The 22,594-nt window shown below is 39.9% G+C and overlaps 1 protein-coding gene across 6 annotated transcripts in view; it reads left to right on the top strand.

Annotated features, from left to right (window-relative positions):
• GANC (glucosidase alpha, neutral C) overlaps positions 1-22,594 on the top strand; it is a 140,025-nt gene that overhangs the window by 28,993 nt on the left and 88,438 nt on the right. For 5 of the 6 annotated variants that reach the window (XR_015872495.1, XM_088456494.1, XM_088456493.1 and 2 more), the window contains 3 exons: positions 12,605-12,732; positions 20,229-20,411; positions 21,587-21,632. Coding sequence is in view for 5 of the 6 variants with exons in the window: in XM_088456494.1 (XP_088312620.1) it covers positions 12,605-12,732; positions 20,229-20,411; positions 21,587-21,632 (357 nt within the window). In the remaining variant the exon portion in view is untranslated. The remainder of the gene's footprint in view (positions 1-12,604; positions 12,733-20,228; positions 20,412-21,586; positions 21,633-22,594) is intronic. The other variant, XM_088456496.1, reaches the window with a different exon arrangement.

Here is a 22,594-nt window from a genome sequence, read left to right as displayed (position 1 = left end):
AATTTTTTGGTGTGATCTTTTTTTTTTTTTTTCTTTTCCGTTCGCTTATTTTTTTATTGTTTGGCTTTTTTTTTGGCATTTTTGAGTAAGTATTTTAAAAAACCACCGTAAAAAATAATAGTAAATAGTTTACAAATTTTTTTAATATTTTTTTTTTTTTAACAGTTATTTTGGCATTGCCCCAGTGACGTTTTTGAACTTTGGGATATTTGTCTTTTTTTGGTAAGTGTCTTTGGTTTCATGAATTTATACTTTCGATGTGTTGGTCTTCGCTTATGTTTCGCAAAGTAATGTTGTTTATTTTCTGGGAACAATCATGTCTTACCACTAAATGTAGCGTACTATTTTGCGTACTAATGTTTGAGTGGTTTAAAATGTAAAATTAACTTACTATTTTGCGCACTAATGTGTCCTTAATTAACTGTAAAATTAACGTACTATTTAGCGCACTAATGTGTCCTTAATTAACTGTAAAAGTAGCGTACTAATTTGCGAACTAATGTGTTTTGATTTAACTGTAAAAGTAGCGTACTATTTTGCGAACTAATGTGTCTTGATTTAACTGTAAAAGTAGCGTACTATTTTGCGAACTAATGTGTCTTGATTTAACTGTAAAAGTAGCGTACTATTTAGCGCACTAATATCTTGATTTAACTGTAAAAGTAGCGTACTATTTTGCCAACTAATGTGTCTTGATTTAACTGTAAAAGTAGCGTACTATTTAGCCAACTAATGTGTTTTGATTTTTTCAGTGTAAAATCATGTCTTACCACTAAATGTTGCGTAATATTTTCAGAACTAATGTGTCCTCCCTTCTCTATTTTTCCCCCAATAAATTTGTTTACAATCATAGTTTATTAAATTAATCATAAAATATATTTTCTACTTTTGAAATGTAGGTTGTTCAGCACATGACACGTCCCAGGCCTGTAAGCATCTTTGGATTTCTTTGAAAAGATAAGTATATTTTTCTTTACACATTTGTCTAAAACAATAACTACCTGGCTTACCATTTCAGGTTGATGTTGGTTGTATTATATTGGCCATGGTTCCAGAACCCGACCAACCTCAACTTCGTCCCAGGCGTAGGCCTCATAGGCGTGCAAGGCCCCAGATATATAGAACACGTGTCACCCTTTTTGGAATGCCAGATGATGAGGTGTTAAGGCGATACCGTCTTCCGCCACAAATCATCATAGACACTCTCTCATTAATAGAGAGTGATCTTGAACGGCAAATTGACAGTCCTACAGCAATACCACCAATTACGCAATTAATGTCGGTGTTACATTTTTGTGCCTCAGGATCCTTTCAAACCACCGTGGGAATAGTGGCAGGAATTTCCCAGTCCTCCTTTTCAAGGATCCTGAGGGCAGTGATGGATGCACTTTTTAAACACCTCCATCATTTTATTAAAATGCCATTGGATATGGGTTCCCTTAGTGTGGTGAAGGCTAATTTTTATCAAATTGCTGCCTTCCCACACATCATAGGGGTTGTGGATGGTACTCACATACCACTTCAGCCTTCAGCAAGTCTGGAGGCAATATGTCGGAACCGAAAGCACTTTCATTCACTGAATGTAATGGTGGTGTATGTGATGCCTTCCTCCAGATCCTGTCCCTGAATGCCAAATTCCCAGGCAGTGCACATGATTCCTTCGTCATCCGGCAATCAGGGCTTTGGCACAAATTAAACAACCTACAAGCTGGTGATGTGTAGCTTCTGGGTAAGTTGACACCTTCTGTTGAAAACAATGCAAAGCTTGGTACCCAATGGTCCTGATGTAATATTTTATATTTTCACAGGAGACAGTGGTTACCCTTGCACGCCCTGGCTGCTCACTCCTTATTTGGTTCCCACACCAGGGCCACAAAGTCAGTATAATTCCGCACTTACAGCCACCAGGCAGGTGGTGGAGTGCTGTATCAGCCTTTTAAAAGGCCGATTCAGATGCCTTCACCGCTCTGGTGGCGCCCTCGTGTATTTGCCGGATATGGTTTCGAAAATTGTGGTCCTGTGTGGGATATATCACAACATCGCCATAGGGAGTGGTGTCCCAATGCAGCCAGAGGATGCCTTGCCTGAGGACGGCCCCCCGAGGTTGGTCGGAGGTAAGTATGTGGGGGGGCCATACGTGATGACATTGTGGCCAGATTTTTTAGGTAATTATTTCCAAAAATTAATTTAATTGACACAATGTAGACATGTAATATTTTAATGTACAATTTTATTTTTTTTTGTTTTGTTTTTTTCTTTTATTCCATAAAATTACCTTAAAAAACGATGCATACTACCTGATCCCAAAAAATGACTTCATGTGGACACATTGGATATAACTTCTGGAACAATGATTTCTTCGCCTCATTTGTGGATTCATGTTGGCATGCTACTTCTTCAAACAGTTCTTGATTGTTGTTGTTATTTTGGGCTTTTTAGTGTTGGTTGGATTTTTGTGTGTGTTTTCACTGTGTGAATTGATTGTGACAATTCACTTTGTGTTTATTATTTGTGTGCATTAAATTTTGTTTTAACGTTAAACAAACATTTCCTTGGTAAATTACAAGCAAGTGTAACCTGGTCCAAAAAAGGCAAACTTGCTTAATGGCTAATCCTGTAATTTGTTAAATTGTAAAGTATTTTACCCTGCTTTGTGGCTAAAAACAAACACCAAAGGTATTATGGTGATTCATTATGTTTTCAAATCTAGGCCTAAGCAGGTTTGTTTTTATTTTTACATTACCCACAAAAAAATAAAAAAAAATTTGCAGATAATTCTACAAACCTATTGGTATTGTTAGGTGTTTAATGTGCCAGCTTACATACTTACTTGAGCTTTCTACAATCTAATTTACATTACTTAAAAACTCAGCTAAAATAGTCGACTTATGTAAGATTCAACAATCTAAGATTTACAGACAAGGAATGAGACTTAAATAAATCAAAATATCTTTTATTTTTGTAAACAGTTTTTTTTGGGGAAAAAAAAAATTAGTGGCGCAGGAGCGCCAACAGATGATCCAGGACCATGAGCATGCCTACTACATGGCCCCTCAAGCCTGCATACATTTGTGCGTTCCGCCTCTGGTCCTCTGTAGGTTTAAAAAATGTGGGGATTACTAAAATGACACCTTAATTTATATGTTACCAAACAACTTAAAAATTAGACTATCCAAAAAAGCGAGAAAAAAAAATAGACAAAAGAAAAGTAAAGCCAAACGCAAAGATTGAAGAAAAAAAAAATAACAATTTGAAATCAAAATTCAACAAAAAATAGGGACAACTACACAAAAATACTACATTTGTTGGTACCGTAAACAAGAAAGACACAAGTATGAGTGTTTGGACATGTGTCATATGTGTAAGGGGAAAACATCCTAGACATTGTTTCACAAATATATATATCCAAAACATTAGAAATACTTTACAAATTTGAACTGCACAGGCAAAAGGACAACATCACCAAAAAACAAAAAAATGCAAAAGCAACCATAGTTTAAAAGGGAAACATACCGGGCATAATGATGACTGAGCCTGGAGCCCCGAAATCGTCCTCCTCAGAGGTGGGCCAGTGCTGCACAGATGGAGGAGGGGTGATTTGTGCGGAAGTAGAGGGTGAGGAAAAGAGAGGGGGGGTGGAGGGGAGGGTGAGGAAAAGAGGGGGGGTGGAGGGGAGGGTGAAGTTGGTGGGATGGGAATGTGAGGAGAGGGAGGGGCCTCACGGTCTGCCAGGTCTGGGGTGGAGGGGGAATTTGGGGAAGAGTGGGGAGAGGATGTTTGGGTGGGGGATAGGGGACGAACACGCCGTCGGAGACGGTGTAGACGCTGTAGTCTGCGCTCAGCCCCTAAAAGATGTTGATAAATTTATATTAGTACATATTTAATTGTTTGGTTCCAAAATTTAAACACCAAAAAAACCCAAAACAAACAGAGCTATACGGTAAACATGCACACGCAGGTATGTCCAAAATAAAGAAACAGGGCTATACAGGAAACATGCACACGCAGGTATGTCCAAAAGAAATAAACAGGGCTATACGGGAAACATGCACACGCAGGTATGTTTACATTTTAAATAAAATACAAACAAAAACTTACTTTCTTGGATTTGCTGACGCAAATTGGCCAACAAGCGTGGGATCGGCGGCGCAGATCGGACCACCTTCTTTCAAGTTGGCCGATATTCCTGCGGTAGCCGATCGTACGTAGGCGGCGCCGCACCTCCGCGTAGGCAAGCCGTTTGCGGAGGTTAGTGATGGGGGCCGGATGCTCCGTTATTCTCCGGTCCATCACATCTGTGAGGACCAGGAGTTCACGGCGACAAAAAGCGGCGGCTCTCATGATGGCAATGATTTTTTTGTCAAAAAACAGTTTTAATAAAGGTCCTAAAAAAATTTGATTCGATAATGTACTTTGTAAATGAACAGAAACCATTCTATTGGTTAATGTATGAGTCATGTGACCTACACACTCACAAATATAATGTGAGTTATGATAGGCTTGATACAGTGACATGCGTTAGCTAATTTAAATATTAATAAAAAAGAAGAAAAATCGGCCATTAAAAAAAACGCAAAGCAATAATAGCATTCAAACAAACTTTTAAATTTGAAAAACCATCCCCTTGGTCCAACCGTACGTATTCTGCGGAAGCAATGACACACACGAACAATAATAAAGTTTATTGACAGTGAAAAAAAAAAACGGATTGCAAACGTGAATAACAATTAAGCTAATTATTATACTGATTGCTATTAATCGATTCAAGTATGTTTGCTGAATGAAATAGCAGGCAATCGAAAACTGACATGGCCACTTCCGGAATTGACTTGTGCGAGCATTCCCTGCAACCAAAGAGGAGACGGACGGTCGCTATTTCGAACATTCGCTAGCTAGAGGAGGGGTTGGTGAGACTATGGGGCGGAAGATTAGCTGCGACCGAACATACGAGCGAGCGCTTGAATTTACTTTTTTTCGCTCGTACGCCGAACTAACGAACGGCCACTTGCGTTCGGGTCTGAATCAGGGCCACAGTCCCAAGATCTGGTCACCCACACTCTGGAACCAGTTTTGACTTAGAGGATAGATAAATCTCCTGGAAGTAATTTGGGTGGAAACAGCTACACACAACACCCAGCAGTAAGCAGTTCTAGGTGACAGTGAAGGAGTCTGGTGGTGGCAGTGACTACACTTCAACTGGTGCACAGTTGGCACCACAGTCAGTGGCCAAGTAACACCAGTAGGAGTGGCCAGCAATGGGTAAATTTACTAAGTATCATGTCTGTAGAAACTCGATTTGCATCACTGAAACTCGAGTGATTTTTGCCTGCTGAAACTCGAGTGATTTTTGCCTGCTGAAACTCGAGTGGTTTTTGCCTGCTGAAACTCTAAAAATTTACCAAGAATCTAGATTTGCTGAAATCATGTTTTTCGATGGTGTATGTGATCAAGATTTCTTTGCCGAGTTCCCTGAGCCAAACTCACATGAACAAGCAGCTATGTGCAGGCTGCTTGTGTGTTTTAAAAATAAATAAAGTGTTAATGTTAAAAAATAAATGACGTAGGGTTCCCCCCCAAAAAAGCATAACCAGCCCTGGACTCCTGAGCGAGTCCTGGTTCTAAAAATACAGGGGGAAAAACGAGTAGGATTTTAGGAACCAGCGCTGGGCTCCCAGAGCCAGTCCAGGTTTTAAAAGTAGGGGAAAAAAATGTTGTGGAGTTCCCTCTATTTTTAAAACCAGCATCAGACTCCAATCTAGTTCTACTATAAAAAAAAATAGTATCATTCTAATTTTCACACTATTACCCCTGCACCCACCGGCCAGGGGTGCAGGGAAGAGCCCTGGGCTTCAGCATAAGCTTCGGGTGCTCGGGAGAGGGGGGATCCCTTTATTGGGGAGGGGGGGTCCCACCTTCCCTAAGATCCCCGGCTAGTCCTGACTATTATGTGGTGTTAATGCTTTGGCCAGAGAGACCCAGTGAAAGGGTTACCCTGGCTGTGGCATTACACCCCAGCTAGATTTGAGTCCTGTGTTGGTTTTAAAACTATGGGGAACCCCATGCCATTTTTTCCCCTATTTGTAAAACCAGGACTGGCTCTGGGAGCCCAGCGCTGGTTCCCAAGGTACGGGGGAACCCTAAAACTAGGACCGGGTCAGGAGCCTGGGGCTGGTTATGATTTTTTTTTGGGGGGGGTGCCCTATGTCTTTTTTTTTTTTAAACATTAACACTTTAGACAGTAATTACAGGCAGAAACATATGCAGATCACAGCAAGTCTTAGGCCGGGTACACATCGGGCGATATATTGCTCCAAAGCGGATTGGAAATATATATCGTCTATATCGCTCAGTGTGTACCAACAATTGCGTGGTCAGCGACGCCGTCCCATCTGATATGCTGCATGTTATAAGGACATGTCACTGACACCCGCATGCAGGTGAATGCAGGATGCAAGGATATATCACGCGGTCATACACCGTATCGTGCAAGTGTGTACAGTCATCCTCCCATCGGGCATCGGTTTGGCTGAGATACACGTCGTTCTGAGATGCAGGTAAGCATCTCAGTTTTCTCAAGATAGAGTGATCCAAAAGCGCGATCTTCTATTAATTGATTCTGTCGAAGTGGAAGGAGAGATACACAAGAAATTAAATCCAAAGTACATGGACCCCTTTTAGGGCTTCAAAATCCTCCGCCTCCGACTCACCTCCAAATGGAGAAATATGTTCACATAAAGGTATCTGTCTTGCGTCAGCTTACATTGGAAATACAGGTATTCATATATTCCCAATTGGACCTCCCCTATGTAAAAACACTCACCTGGGACCAGGTATAAACGTTTCCATCAGGGTTTCTTTAGGTCCAACAGAGCACTCCTCATTCCAAAAGCTGGAAGCAATCCTTTCAATACAATGATCCAAAAATCATATAAAAGTCCAAAGTTTATTTTTACAATACAGGAACAAATAAAAAATAGATAAAATCCAAGCATAGAGTCCTCTTTCCTTATTACAGGTAAGTAATAGAAATTCTCTCCTGAAACCCCAAATGAATGAGTATGGAGAACCAACCAGTAAAAGAATAAAAAAATAGCAGCAACAAGAAAACTTGCCACAGTACCACCAACGCGTTTCTGACCATAGGTCCTTCCTCAGGGTGTAAATTCTGACTGAACAGCCAGGGTATATATACCCTAACTCACACTAATTGATTAACCTCAATATTGAGTAATCCACAAACTCCGGATAAGTAAAAAATGGCATCAATCCTTAAAAAGCCCTTAATAAATTACACATTCCATTAATATGAATTCATGTACATCCACAATATATATCAAAATATAAATCAACTGAATCATACATAAGAACATAATAAAAACAAAATAAAATAAATAAATAAAAAAAAACAAAAAAAACCAATAATTAATTTTTGGCATCCAGTCCATATTTTGGATCTCTCCTTAAATTTATAATGTTCATTTGCGTGCCAAACAGCAGACCAACGTGACAAAACTTGATCCGGTCACTTGAGCGGAAACAGCCTATTCATCATCCGCTTTCCCGGAAATGGTCATCACGCGGCGACAGGAAGCCATCATCGCGGCTCAACCGGATGTTGTCATTCCGGCAGTGCGCTCCTTATGTAGTCTGACCTGCCACCAGGGTAGAGAGGATGGTTCCCTCTCAGGCACACACGGACAACACATTTCTATGATGCATCAGGGTGATCCTCCCATCTTTTTGGAACGCACCACAGTGGAACGCAATACGATATAGATGCAAAACAGAAGTCCCATTATAATGAAGAGGCTTCCAATATTAAGAATTTGGTGACAAAATTCATCAATATTCCTCAGAGCGATACAGATGTATATGTAAAAAATAAAAAGACAATAATTAAAATAGAGAACGATGCATAATAATGTAGACAGAAAAAATACTAAAAGTGTGTTATAAAAGTGTGTTATAAAAACCACTTCATCATTATTAGAGAAAAAGGGACAGAATTACAAAAATTAGAAAAAATTAATACCTATAAAAGTCTTGTAGATCCCTATAAAGAGTCAAGAAATTTAAAGGTTTTAGAAGAGATGAGTATTAAAAAGATTGAGAAAAATGAAAGAGATCTTAAAAATAAGAAAAAGAAAAAATATTGGAGAGATAAAGGAGATTATATGAGTGGTAATGAACATAAAATTACTAAAAAAGAAAGAATGTATCAAGAGGGGAATGTCCATATCAGGAATACTGAAAAGAGAATGACCTTTAGACCACAACATAAAGATGATCTATCCCCACTATCAAAAAGGGAAGAGAGACCACACAGATTCCCTTATGGAAATGAATGATCACGTAGACCCAGAGATGAACAATTAGGGGAGTGGAGTAAACATCAGTTTAGAAGTAAGGGACATTTCTTTGATAACCCATCTGATAATTGGGAAAGGAAGAAAAAAACATCATTTCGATCAGACAATTGGAGGAACAGGTTTGAGCCCCTCACTGATGATTTTTTATGGTAGATAGGGTGACCTACACCCCAAAAAAAAGGAGAAGGGGGACTAGGGGAGGTAAATGTACACACGCAAATAGAAAGAAAAGAAGGGAAGTCAGGAATGTAGAGGACAACGTATCTCAAAGTGAAGGGGACATAGCAGAAACACTTAGCTCTAAAACAAAAATCTATAATTTGAGTAATTACCAACTAAATGAATGGGAAACCAAAGTTTTAGAGCGTGGTTTAAAATTTGCACCTTCAAGTCGCCCTAATGACTTCGAGGTATTCGTTGACCTCCAGAAGTTTATTAGAAAATTAACTCTAAAAAAATTTTTGGGTGAGAAAGGTGAAGATAACATTGAGCTATTGGCGAATAATGAAATCTCTGTATTTAAGAAAAAAAAAAATCTAATTTTTTTCCCGCACATAAAAAGGGTTGTTACATAGAGACATTTGAAAGATTAGTGAGAGAGGATTTGGATAGATTAGATTTGAAACCCATTAAAAAGATGAATCTTACAAAAGATGAGAGGTCTGCTATTAAAACATTGAAGGATAACAAGCAAATAGTGATCAAACCCGCTGATAAAGGGGGAAGTGTGGTTATCCTTAATGTGGATGATTACAACTCAGAAATTGTTCGCCAGTTGGCAGATACTAGTACATATAAAAGACTACGTACTAATCCATCAAATGCTATTGTTAAAAAATTGTACAGTTTCCTGGCATTATATACATCAAAAAAGATCATTACTGAGACTATACAAGAATATATTAAAATTGAGAATCCTTCTATACCGGTAATATATGTGTTACCCAAGATTCACAAAAATAAGGAGAAGCCTCCAGGCCGTCCTATTGTGGCGGGTACTAACTCTGTACTTTCCAATTTATCACACTATTTGGATTATCTACTCCAACCTTTGGTACAGGAAACTACATCCTATTTAAAGGATACTATTTCCATTATAAGGGATCTCTCGGAAATTAGATGGCTCCCTGGATATAAATTGGTGACAGCGGATGTCACCTCTTTATATACCATTATCCAACATCATTTAGGTCTAAGTGCAGTGAAATTTTTCCTAGAAAGAAAGGATATGTCAGAGAATCAGAAAATTTTTATTGTGGAGGGTATCAAACTAATTCTACGAAATAACTTCTTCTGGTACAATAGTGACTTTTATCTACAACTCACAGGGACTGCCATGGGCACCAGGCTGGCACCAAGCTATGCCAATTTGTTCATGGCATGGTGGGAAGATCAGTCAGTATGGAGCGGTCATGGTTTTGGGGCCAGCCTGGTGTCCTGGCATCGATACATCGATGATGTGATTTTTATTTGGGATGATAATCAAAACTCTCTGGATAACTTCTGTAAACATCTAAATGATAATAGGCATGGTATTGTATTAACCTTCAATGTGAGTGATACTGCGGTCAATTTTCTTGATTTGACCGTATATATTGAGGGAAATATCATTAAGACCAAAAATTATACGAAACCCACAGACTGTAATGGTTACATTGAAGTAACCATCATTATAATTGGCTTAAAAGTATACCAGGTAGCCAATTTTATCGTATACGCAGAAATTGTACTGAGGTGGATGTATATGAAGAACAAGCCAATATTCTGATGAAACAATTCAAACAGAAGGGTTATGATAATAAAGTTGTGGAAAAAGCTAAAGAAAATGGTTTACAATTAGATAGACTAGAAGCTATACGTAAAACGAAGAAAAGAGATGATGAACGTAGAGATGGGGAAATCACTTTTATAACTCAATATAATAGTCAGTATAGAGAAGTAGAGAAAATAATAGGAAAACACTGGGACATCCTTAATCATGATCCGGTTTTAAAATCGTTTATTAGCAATAAACCTAGATTTGTATACAGAAAGGCCCGGAATATAAAAGATAGTTTGGTAAGGAGTGTGATTGCTGCCCCAGTTCCTTCATCTATAAATAAATCAAAAGGGTTTTATAGGTGTGGATCATGCAGTATGTGTAAGGCATGTAAAAGTTCCACTTCCAAAATCACAGAATATAAATCGTCGCAGACAAATAAGGTGTTCTAAATAGATGATTTTATTACGTGTTATACCAAGTATTGCATTTACTTGAGTGCTCCTGTGGGAGCCAATATGTAGGCAAGACCACTAGAAGTTTGAAAGATCGCTTGGCTGAACATGTGAGAAATGTTAAAAAAGGCTTGGAATCACACAATGTGTCATTACACTTTAAAATGAAACATCAGTGTGATATCAAACATCTAGTGTCTTTCTGTGGGATTCAGGTGGCCAAACCAGATTGGAGAGCAAACAATAGGGATAATGTTTTGGCTAAAATGGAGATGAAAACTATTTATTTGTTGAGATCTTTAACTTCAAAAGGTCTCAACGTGGACTTTGAGATGAAGTGGTTTTTATAACACACTTTTAGTATTTTTTCTGTCTACATTATTATGCATCGTTCTCGATTTTAATTATTGTCTTTTTATTTTTTACATATACATCTGTATCGTTCTGAGGAATATTGATGAATTTTGTCACCAAATTCTTAATATTGGAAGCCTCTTCATTATAATGGGACTTCCGTTTGGCATCTATATCGTATTGAGTTCCACTGTGGTGCTTTCCAAAAAGATGGGAGGATCACCCTGATGCATCATAGAAATGTGTTGTCCGTGTGTGCCTGAGAGGGAACCATCCTCTCTACCCTGGTGGCAGGTCGGACTACATAAGGAGCGCACTGCCGGAATGACAACATCCGGTTGAGCCGCGATGATGGCTTCCTGTCGCCGCGTGATGACCATTTCCGGGAAAGCGGATGATGAATAGGCTGTTTCCGCTCAAGTGACCGGATCAAGTTTTGTCACGTTGGTCTGCTGTTTGGCACGCAAATGAACATTATAAATTTAAGGAGAGATCCAAAATATGGACTGGATGCCAAAAATTAATTATTGTTTTTTTTTTGTTTTTTTTTGTATTTTGTTTTTATTATGTTCTAATGTATGATTCAGTTGATTTATATTTTGATATATATTGTGGATGTACATGAATTCATATTAATGGAATGTGTAATTTATTAAGGGCTTTTTAAGGATTGATGCCATTTTTTACTTATCCGGAGTTTGTGGATTACTCAATATTGAGGTTAATCAATTAGTGTGAGTTAGGGTATATATACCCTGGCTGTTCAGTCAGAATTTACACCCTGAGGAAGGACCTATGGTCAGAAACGCGTTGGTGGTACTGTGGCAAGTTTTCTTGTTGCTGCTATTTTTTTATTCTTTTACTGGTTGGTTCTCCATACTCATTCATTTGGGGTTTCAGGAGAGAATTTCTATTACTTACCTGTAATAAGGAAAGAGGACTCTATGCTTGGATTTTATCTATTTTTTATTTGTTCCTGTATTGTACCAATAAACTTTGGACTTTCATATGATTTTTGGATCATTGTATTGAAAGGATTGCTTCCAGCTTTTGGAATGAGGAGTGCTCTGTTGGACCTAAAGAAACCCTGATGGGAATGTTTATACCTGGTCCCAGGTGAGTGTTTTTACATAGGGGAGGTCCAATTGGGAATATATGAATACCTGTATTTCCAATGTAAGCTGACGCAAGACAGATACCTTTATGTGAACATATTTCTCCATTTGGAGGTGAGTCGGAGGCGGAGGATTTTGAAGCCCTAAAAGGGGTCCATGTACTTTGGATTTAATTTCTTGTGTATCTCTCCTTCCACTTCGACAGAATCAATTAATAGAAGATTGCGTTTTTGGATCACTCTATTTTTCTCTGTGCATTTGACTTGGAGGCGTGGTTCCCCTAAGGGTGGACTAAGCAGCGGTTTGTGGGGCGCTGGTTACCTTTAAATTTTTTTGTATTAGTTTTCTCAAGTACCATTGGTCATTAAGAATAATGAACGTTGATTTCTAAATAACTTGCAATATGTCTGTATACATCAACTTTGTGTATATAAATTATTTCAGTCATAATATGCTTCAAACTTGTTTTGGAGACTTTTCTCAATCACTTATTTATCAATCCCACCCAAATCTTAAATCCGACTCATCTGGGAATCCTCTGTTCTCATTTAGGTTCCACTGCAGCTACAGGTCATCGCAATCCAGGGAAATATATTAAGGCTGAAAATCAATGATGTTTTTCCATCAAAACCCAGATTTGAGGTGCCTGATGTTTTGGTGAAGGAACCAACTATTCAATTGTAAGATTTATTTTTATGGTATTTCAAACAGATCAATTGTAAATAGATTAAGTTATGAGTTTCCGAATCAGTTTGTGTTTAAAATTAATTGTTAAATTAATAATTCAAAATAAGATTATACCGTGTCCTTTAACATACTGCCTAATCTATCTCTCTTGTGCTCTTTCACAGTTCTTTCAAGTAGGGCTTAATTTGTAATATTACATTGGGCCTGTGTCAGATGTAGTGCTTAGAAGAAATATGCTAGTTTAACTGTTTGTTCTGCCTATTTCTTTAGCAATCAATTCCACCAATTGTATGCATCAATTTTTCCATCTGATCTCTATTCAGGAATTTAATACCCCTTCCACACATAGTGGAAAAAAACGAGTTTTTGCACGTGAACGCGCATTGACTTGGGTTTTTGCTATGTATGAATACAAACGACACTGCTCTGTACTAGGATCTGGTACTGAGACCCGGGAAATTCACAGGTTGATAAACTCATGTATTTCCTGGGTCGTCAGTCTGAAAGGGGATGTAGTCAACCGCCGGTCTCAATACCGACATCGGAATCCCGGCAAGGCACTTAAGATAGGCGTCGAAATACAGACGCCTATCTTAATCCCGACGCCGGAACGCAGAGGACGCCAGCCGGACCGAGGTAAGTCCGGGGCGCCCTTAGCGTTAGCTGCAGGAGGGTGGAGGGTTAGGTTTAGGGAGTCTAGCAGGGTTAGGTTTGGGGGGGGGATTATGGTTAGGCACCCCCGGGGGAGTTAGGGTTAGGCGCTAGAGGGGGAGGTTAGGGTTAGGCACCACTAAGGGAGGGTTAGGGGGGAGAGAGATAGGGATAGGGTACTCACCTGCCCTGTCAGGATCTTCTCCCTTTGGGCTGCTGGCGACGGGATATGAACCGGCGGCTATTCAGTCGCCGGAACTTCATACCCATTCCGTCTGAAAGGGGTATAAGCAATGAAGCTGCCAGTGCAATAGGTTGGTTTTTCAAGTATGAATACTGCTTGTTGTATTTTCAGAATTGCTTGAGAACAAATATTCATAGTAAGGGAAATGTGTTTTGAAGCCTTTACTATTGACCAATTCTTGTGTTTTGCTAGCCACGCGGAAACCAATCCTGCCCCAGTAGTATCCAACAGAATCAACCATTCCATGCTTGTGGGTGGGCAAATTGAAGGAGATCCAGTTGTTTGCAGTAGCCGGATCGCATTGGGACCTGTTAGAACCTGCTTTGTCTACACACATAAATTGCACTTTATTCTCATTATTATTGGGCACTTACATATCAAATCAAAACCATTAAGGAAGAAATGCTAGGAGCAAAAGTGATAAAAACAATAAATAAAAAGTAGCTACATATGCGTCCTTATACACCTAGCATCAATACGCCATGCGGAGCGAGTGAGCCATGGCGATCGATGTAGCATAGCAACATTTACTTTAAATGTATGTCTTATTTGCAAAGCAGACGCAGCTAAACACCTGTGAATCTGTACCAGAGACACCGGGCTGAAACTTTAACCACGCAGGTATTAGTTTTAAATATGCACAAAGTCGCAGGTTAAACGAAACAGATATTGGCGTGAAAAAAAAGACGCTTCTTTGTAGCACTTTGTATGTAAATTCTAATTTATTCACACACAAATGTGCAAGTGTCGCTTATTAATCACTGCAGTCTCGTTAAACTGTTTTATTGTACTGCGACTAAGAGCCGTATTCAATTAGAAGCGAAAAGCTGAGATCCGCAAAAAATATCGCCGATTGCGTTTTTTCGCCTGTTGGAAACTTATCTCCGTATTCAATTCCATCCGCTTTTCGCATACGCGGAAAGTCAATGCAATGTAATAGCCGAAAAAGATTCGCCTCTGAATAGCAGGAGAAAAAAAGTGCACATTTTTTATTTTGGGGTGCAAAGGTGGGGAAACCACTCAGAACCCTGGGGACAGACCCCCAAAGGATAACTGTGTAAAAAAATCCTGGAAAAAAGAACATCCCAAAAAAGTACTTTGAATTTTGGGGCAAAAAGCACAAAGTGGGGGGACAACTTCGCAAAGTAGCTAAATAAGGTTCTGGGGGTGCTCTAAGAAGGGGTCAAGTGTTTTTGGGATTACAGGTGCTTTTACTACAGTATATAACTTGTAGGATTTATCTAGAATTGTGCCCAATACCAGTGTGCATATACTATACCAGACTCCATGCTTTTAAACCAATAAGGAAGGGTGCTAATCCAGACTGAGGGCGTCTCCTTTCCCTCAAGTATGGAACAAAGCACATTAAATGGAGTATATGTATATATACTGTAGTGCAACTTTGATTCATTTTTGAGGCGTGGGTCCCCCTGGATTGCGTTGGTTGATCTATTTCAGGGCACCGCATTATAACACATTATTCTTTTATAACACATTTTAACCCTTCACTGTTTGTTTATTATACATGTATTTCACTTTTTTATTTTCATTCTTTATATGCAGCTGTGGCTGCTCTTAACTATCTTTTACACTGCACTTTTCTTACTATGGCGGTGCCCTGGGGCAGCTTGGCTGGGCCAGTTTTTTGGGTGTCCTGTGCTCTGAATTTGAACCCTAGTATGTTAGGGACCTACCCTAAAGGGGTTACCTGGATATGGTGGGTAGGCCCATAACCTTGGCCATGATTATGCTAAAAGCCTCTATTGATTGCAAAATTTTATTACATTTATATATTATTAATAATTTGGAGTTGTGCACCTGAGATTTGTCTGTTTCTGTGCAGACATTAAAATATGCTAGCACCCATTTTCAGGTATCCCAAATTTGCCAGGACTACTTATTTTCTACAAAAAATACTGCTTTATGCCATTCTTCACCACTTGTGCAAAGACCCTAATTAGAGGCAATTGTACCAACTTAAGTACCCCAAACAGTTTTATTAGGACTAATCAGGCACTACTACATTGATCCCCAATGTTTCTGCATCCTTTTGGGGGGCTCAGGCTTATTTCCCCGATTCTGACACCACTTTCTGCCTGTTCTGATGCCGCGTGTCGCCATTTTCACGCCTTTTGGAATTGAATAGGGCGAATAGCGGGGACAGGATAATATTCTCTGTGATTTGTTACCATCTTATCCCCTCGTTACCTTTCGGAAAAATAGGTAACTCAGATCCATTATAGCACCTAGTCACTTAGAACAAAAGAAGGAAAATAAGATTGTGTGCCATATACAGAATGGTTTTAATTGGTTGACATCTAAACCTTTAGGATTTTATAAATGTGGCAAGCCAAGATGCAACGTGTTCCCACATGACCAGATGAACCACAGAAATGTATTTACCATTCACAGGGGAAAAATATATATTAAATTAGTTTATGAATTGTAAATAGAAATACATCATTTACTTACTGTTTTGTGATTGCGGCCTATTTTATGTTGGCCGTACTGTTAGGTCTTTGAGAACTCACTTTATGGAACACCGACGTAATATTATTAATCGTAGTACCCTTCATAGTGTTCCCAGACATTTCAACACGAAACATAACAGTAATCCTTAAACTGGCCACACACATAGCGATAATTTACCCAATCTGGCCGATTCTGACACATTGGCAAGACTGATCGTGTAAAATAAGGCCAAATTGAGAGTGAATCGTGAGTCCCCACTCACGATCACAATGCGATGCGCTTCCCCGCTGGTTGCACATCGCATCGTCAGATCTGCCATGCTGTAGGGCAGATCTGCCAATCTCGGATAAAATGCACTGAAAAAAAAAGTTAAGATGCAAGATAGATCTTAAGTCAGATTGGATGCTTTTTACTCCAAATCGTGTGTAGGACTGCCGGGGAGCTGCCGGGGGAGTGTTCAGGGGAAATCGCACACATCGTGGGATTGTGTGCAGATCGCTATGTGTGTGGACACCTTTACTGTTTGAAAATTATCGGTCTAGAAACAATTGCATTGACATCCAGGGGTGGGAATAGATTCAACAACTTGTGTAGCAGGGAAGTCTTTTGGATGCTTAATTTTCACTCTATACACCCTGAAGGGTTGAATGAGTCAATGGAACTTAATTTGGTCATAACCTAAAGACATTCCAACTTATAGTTACAGTAGATTTCATTTATTTTTGCTTGATATATTTATTTATTGTATATTTATCATTATTATTTGTCACTTTAGATTATTATTATATTATTTTGTTCATTATTATTATTTAGTATTACTTATTATTATTCTTTTTACAGGTTGAGTCTCCCATATCCAAATATTCCGAAATACGGAATATTCCGAAATACGGAATATTCCGAAATACGGAATAATTTTGGCATGACTGAGATAATTAAACCTTTGATTTTTGATGGTTCAATGTACACAAACTTTGTCTAAGGCACAAATTATTAAAAATATGGTATAAAATTACCTTCAGGCTGTGTGTATAGGGTGTAAGTGAAACATAAATTTATTACACAAACTTTGCTTGAGCCACAAAATGATTGAAAATATTGTATAAAATGAGTGTGTATAAGGTGTATATAGAACATAAATGCATTCTGTGTTTAGATTTGGGTCCCATTCCTAAGATATTTCATTATGATATGCAATTATTCCAAAATACGGAATATTCCGTTATCCAAAATACCCCTGGTCCCAAGCATTTTGGATATGGGAGACTCAACCTGTATTATTCATTATTTTTTATTTCTTATTATTAATTCTTTATCTTTTTATTTATTTATTAATACTTATCATTATTTTTCATATTATATATAAATTCTTTCATCTTATTCATCATTTTCTGTTTCTTAGCTTATATTATGTGTAGTGTTCTGGTATCATTATTATGAATTTTATATTTTTGTCTACATCTTCTTGTTATCCACAATAGGATTGAATACGCTGCTTGCTATATTATTTAGAAGTGGTATCTCACCCAGTGGTATGAATGATCTCTTCAGAACCACATGCCAACTTCTTATACATAATCACCTCCCTAACAACATGTTATTTCAAATCCCTATCTCCTCAAACAATACTTACCAGCGGATTCCCCTTGATGTAATGGGGATTGCCCATCACGTGACTCGAGGTGAACACGTGAGTGGAACTCCGGGAGCTTCAACACGTCCTATGGACGCGTTTTATTTACTACTTCCACTATTTGATATGGCCGGATCACGTGACCTGCGGGGATCATGTGACCTGCGGAGATCATGTGACCTGCGGTGATCTCGTGACCGGGAGTCCGACATTATAGAACAACTCAGATCGGTACTTACGATTTGAGAAGGTAATTCTTTCTTATTGATAAAGTTTAGATTTTTACATATTCTCAATATTTAGAAGGCTAAGTATGACTGCCTCCCACATTTCTTTTTAAACTTTGTTGGATGGTTTTCTTTATTGTATTGATTGACCACATTTGTTTTGAATGTCTAATCATATGCTGGGTATATAAGGGCAACTCTCTGACCCACACCTCATACTGCTGAACGCGTTGAAACCTTGCACTTTTAACCACCTGGACCTTTGGGACCTATTGGATCTATTGGATGTATACTCTCTCCCTGGATAACACCTTGAATTAAATCCTGTAGCCGTGGACGCTTCCTTGCTAATTGTGCTTCAGCCATGTATTCTACTATTGCTGTATGCCAGAGGACTTCCCATACAGCTATTTCAGCCATGAACTGGTAACGTTGTGCTGCTATTTTTTCCATTGCGCTTCAGCCTACATATTAATGCTGGATGCCACAGGATATTTCATCAACAATTTCAGCCATTAATTGGCATATGAGATTCACATTACTGATCCCTATGAGACTTTAGAGAGAGTTTCTATATCCATCCCTGCATTCATTTTGGTCCCTGGTGGATTTATAGATCTATCTATTTTCCGTTTATGTCATGTCTTGAGTGTCAGTATGTTTTAATGATACATTATATGTATGCCTTATAGATATTTGAATATTTACTGCATGCACTGAAGTGTTGAATTTAGCTTAATAAATTACCAACTGGTACTTTTTGTATTTAAACCATCCATCCGCACTAGTTTTATTATAGTGCTGGTTCTTCTATTTTTTGTGATTAGCGGGGACACGCATGATAAGTTTCCGCTGCTAAAATACGCGATGTGGGCGAAAAGTCCGGCATGCAAAACTTTACCGCGGGTGCGAAACTAATTGAATACCGCCCTAAGACGCATATTCAAATGAAAAAGATATTAAAAAGACACTCGGCTTGGGACCTGGCAAGCCAAGAAGGGCTGTTTGGTGCATTGCGGCAATAGTGTATGAGGACACATTTGTAGTTCTGGAACAAATATGATGTTTAATGAAAAAGAAGATGCTAATTGATGGGATCTGGCTGTAAATGACAGTAGGGATATTCTTTGTGGTTTTGTCATTATGTGCTCTGTAACAAGTACCTTGTCATGGATCCTGGGTATATGGACAACTGGTATACTACTTTCTGGACATTCTATGCTACATTCTTGTGACGCCACTGATTAACATGCCTGATAATGTTCTGTTTGGAATAGATCTGGTGATCATGAGGCATTGGCCAATATTGCCAGGTGTGGTCGACATTAAGTCACAGAACCACCTATCATAAGAGCCAGGGGCTTCTTAGGAGAGGAGGGAACCCATGTGCATTCCCGGTCCAGGGCCCCCTCCTATTTCCCCGGCAGCTGACTGACACGGCTGGCCGGCCACCGCAGCATCAGTAGGCTCTGGGCACTAGAGTGCGCACAGAGTCTACTGCGCATGCGCAGATCGCCGGGGAAATGGTGCACCCGCCATTCTCCCGGCGACCTCCTCACTGCGCATGCACAAAACACCGGAAAAATAGCTGCGGGGAACATTTTCTAGCATTTTGAGCAGCGCTGAGACACCCAACGCGGGACCTCAGAGAGGTAAGTTTTAGATAATATGGATGCAGGGTGTGCGGTGTGGGCCCCTCTGGACCCGGGGGCCCGTGTGCACCGCACACCCTACACCCATTATAGATACGCCATTGATAAGTGCCAATGATAACTATTAAGGCTGCTCTGCTGAAGTCTGGATGCTACTGCTGGGAACTGGGACTAATCTCACAATCGCATCACATCAAGCAAGTTTCTCAGCAATACGTGATACTTAAATAGGTATAAACCTTATTTCAGCAACCTTAATTTGGCTATAGTGTCTAGTTTGACAATTAAGGATCAATTAAATTAGACACGAGGAGGGTGAGCTGCCGCTGTAACAGAGTAAATAAGAGTATATGCTGCCAAAGGCACTAACTCGCGGCCCGATCTCACCCTGGATATGTGGATCTTTGTATTCATCACTGTACGGGCTGCAAATCCAGAGGTGCCGTAAGTGTGGTATATAGCCGCACTTACTCGCGCCTGTAAGTAATTCATGTCTAATTGAATTGACCCCTTGGTGTTCAGTATTTTACCAATGATTTTGTGTCATTCTGATACATTTCAAAACAAGAAACTTGTAAACGATACTTTCATGTTTAATTTTTTTCTCAAGGTTGAAAATCACTGAGCAGGAAAGAGGCAGCGTGGTTCTGGAATGCCCAAGTGCCTCTAGTAAAGTGCACATCACTGCCCAGCCGTTCTCTATGCTGATAACTCAGGAGGACAAGGCCCTGATTGGTGTAAATTCCCAGGGGCTGTTGTACTTGGAACATCTGCTCTCACCACCACCAAAGAGGTAGGAAATCACACAGGGGGCGTTTTCATACAATTTAAAATCAAGGCTATGTGATACAGGGAGTGTAATTTATTTGTTATCTTATAACTGTAGTGTACAATATGTGGGTTAATCTACTGGATGGCAAGAGACGACTTTAGGGGACATATGTTGAATGGCAACACAAGGATAACCTGTTACCTTGAAACACAATGGTAGTTGAATCATAGAAAATCTCTTTTAAGTAGAGATGGAAATCTATGAAACCTGCTCTTAGATATAGAGATATTTTGGCTGTTAAGGGCCTGATTCAGAATTGTACGCTATAAGCATAACGCAATGCTAAAATATGCTTATATGAACTAAAGACGCCTCAAGCAGGGATCGCAGATCTCAGTGCTGCGACTAAAGACGCAGATGGAATTACCATTGTTGTCTATACAGAAGACTGCCATGTATGACATCATTTTCACCACCTTTCGCCGCGTTGTCAGACTTCTGTATAGACTACAATGCTGATTAGTCGTCACTTCACTATTATGATGCTACCTTTTTCCCTACTATAATGTGTTACTGTTTTGCTAATATTATGCTACTTTTACACAAATATTTGTGTGAATTTTGGGCAGTGGAAAATCCTGTCTAGTATAGTACAGTAGTGATGGCAGTGCGAAATACTGTACACCCGCAAAACCTCAGCGCGAGATCTGGCGTCGCTCTAGTGAATGTGTGCCAAGCTGAGTAAGGACACACCTGTAATAGGGGGCAGGACAGCCTCTGATGAAGCACCTGTATGAGAATAACTTTGCCAAACCTATTTGTCTGGTAAATGAACAATGGCAATTCCTCCTTTCCATTCTGTTAGTTTACTGTTCATATAACTCTGGGATTAACTAAATAAAATTCAGTTTCTAAGCACAGGGCATCCTGACAGTCTTGTATCTGTGTTATTTTCTCAGCAAACATCATGGAGTATATGTAATAAGCTGCGGACTGCAGGCATTGGCGAGTCCTGTGCGAGACTGCCCAATGTTTTAAAGTGCCAATCATTTAAGAGGCAAAATCAACATAATTTTGCCTTTTAAATGGCTGGCTTATGTAACTTCTGTTACATATGTCCCCATATGTTGCATTTAGTGGATATGTTGAGGTCTATCAGAAGCGGTTTTGTTATAATCTTTATTTGTTTGTTATAGTGATCGTGAAGAAAAAGACATGGGAGTACCGCAGCCTGCCTCTGAGGTACAGAGTGGCCCAACACATTTTCAATTTAATATGCAAATATATTTTCACTTACTTTATCTTTACAGCAGTAACTTTATAATCTGGAAAATTCTATGATCTATGGCCCTCATTCAGAGCTGGACGCTCTGAGCAGAGCGCTCGCTCTGAATGAGGGCCGTCCTCCATAAAAATGGAGCGTCCTCCTGGACGCTCGTATAGCTGTGGGTCACCACCCACAGCCTATACGAGCGTGCAGGTTGATGGTCGCGATGGTCTTGACCAACGCGACCATCGCCACTGCGAGCCGGAGCCTGCGGTTGAGTTTCTCAACCGCAAGGCCCGGAGTGATTTTGGCTCTATCAGAGCCAAAATCACTCACACTGACATCACTAGTGATGTCAGTGGGCCAGCTTCTGATGGTAGGCGTTCCCTTGGGAACGCCCCCGTCTGGGAGGCACGCCCCCGGCACGCCCACCAAAGGGGGCGTGCTGTCAATCAACATCGACAGCACGCCCCCTTTGATCAGACACAACGAGCGAAGGAAAGTCCTTCGCTCGTCGCGTCTTGCGCATGCGCACGACGTAGCTCCCTCCGTCGTGCGCATGCTCAGTGCACACCATCGACCCACTTGCGAGCGGACAGCCGCTCGCGAGTGGATCTGAATCAGGCCCTATGTTCAGCCAAATTTAGATGTTCAAATTACATAGGTGCAACCTAGTATGCTGACTAATACGACCTTTACACCTAAGTCCCGGGACTGACCAGGGATTTGGAACATGGTTCCAAACTGGGTCTGACCTGGGACAGATTCCTTTCACACTGTGGCACCGACCTGGGTCATTCCTGGATCGTCGCCGTTCACACGGCTCCCGTGTGCAGTGGAACTGGTCTGCCGACGCTTGGAAATTACATTATCTCCAAGTGCCGGGAAATCCGGATATCCCCATGCTGTACACCATGGCTTGACAAATCCCAGGGGC

Source organism: Taudactylus pleione, unplaced genomic scaffold (assembly GCF_031769625.1).
Source record: "Taudactylus pleione unplaced genomic scaffold, aTauple2 ptg000707l, whole genome shotgun sequence".
Classification (NCBI taxonomy): Eukaryota; Metazoa; Chordata; class Amphibia; order Anura; family Myobatrachidae; genus Taudactylus; species Taudactylus pleione.
The sequence above is the reverse complement of the archived record's forward strand: the minus strand, read 5'-3'. Positions and strand labels throughout refer to the sequence as shown.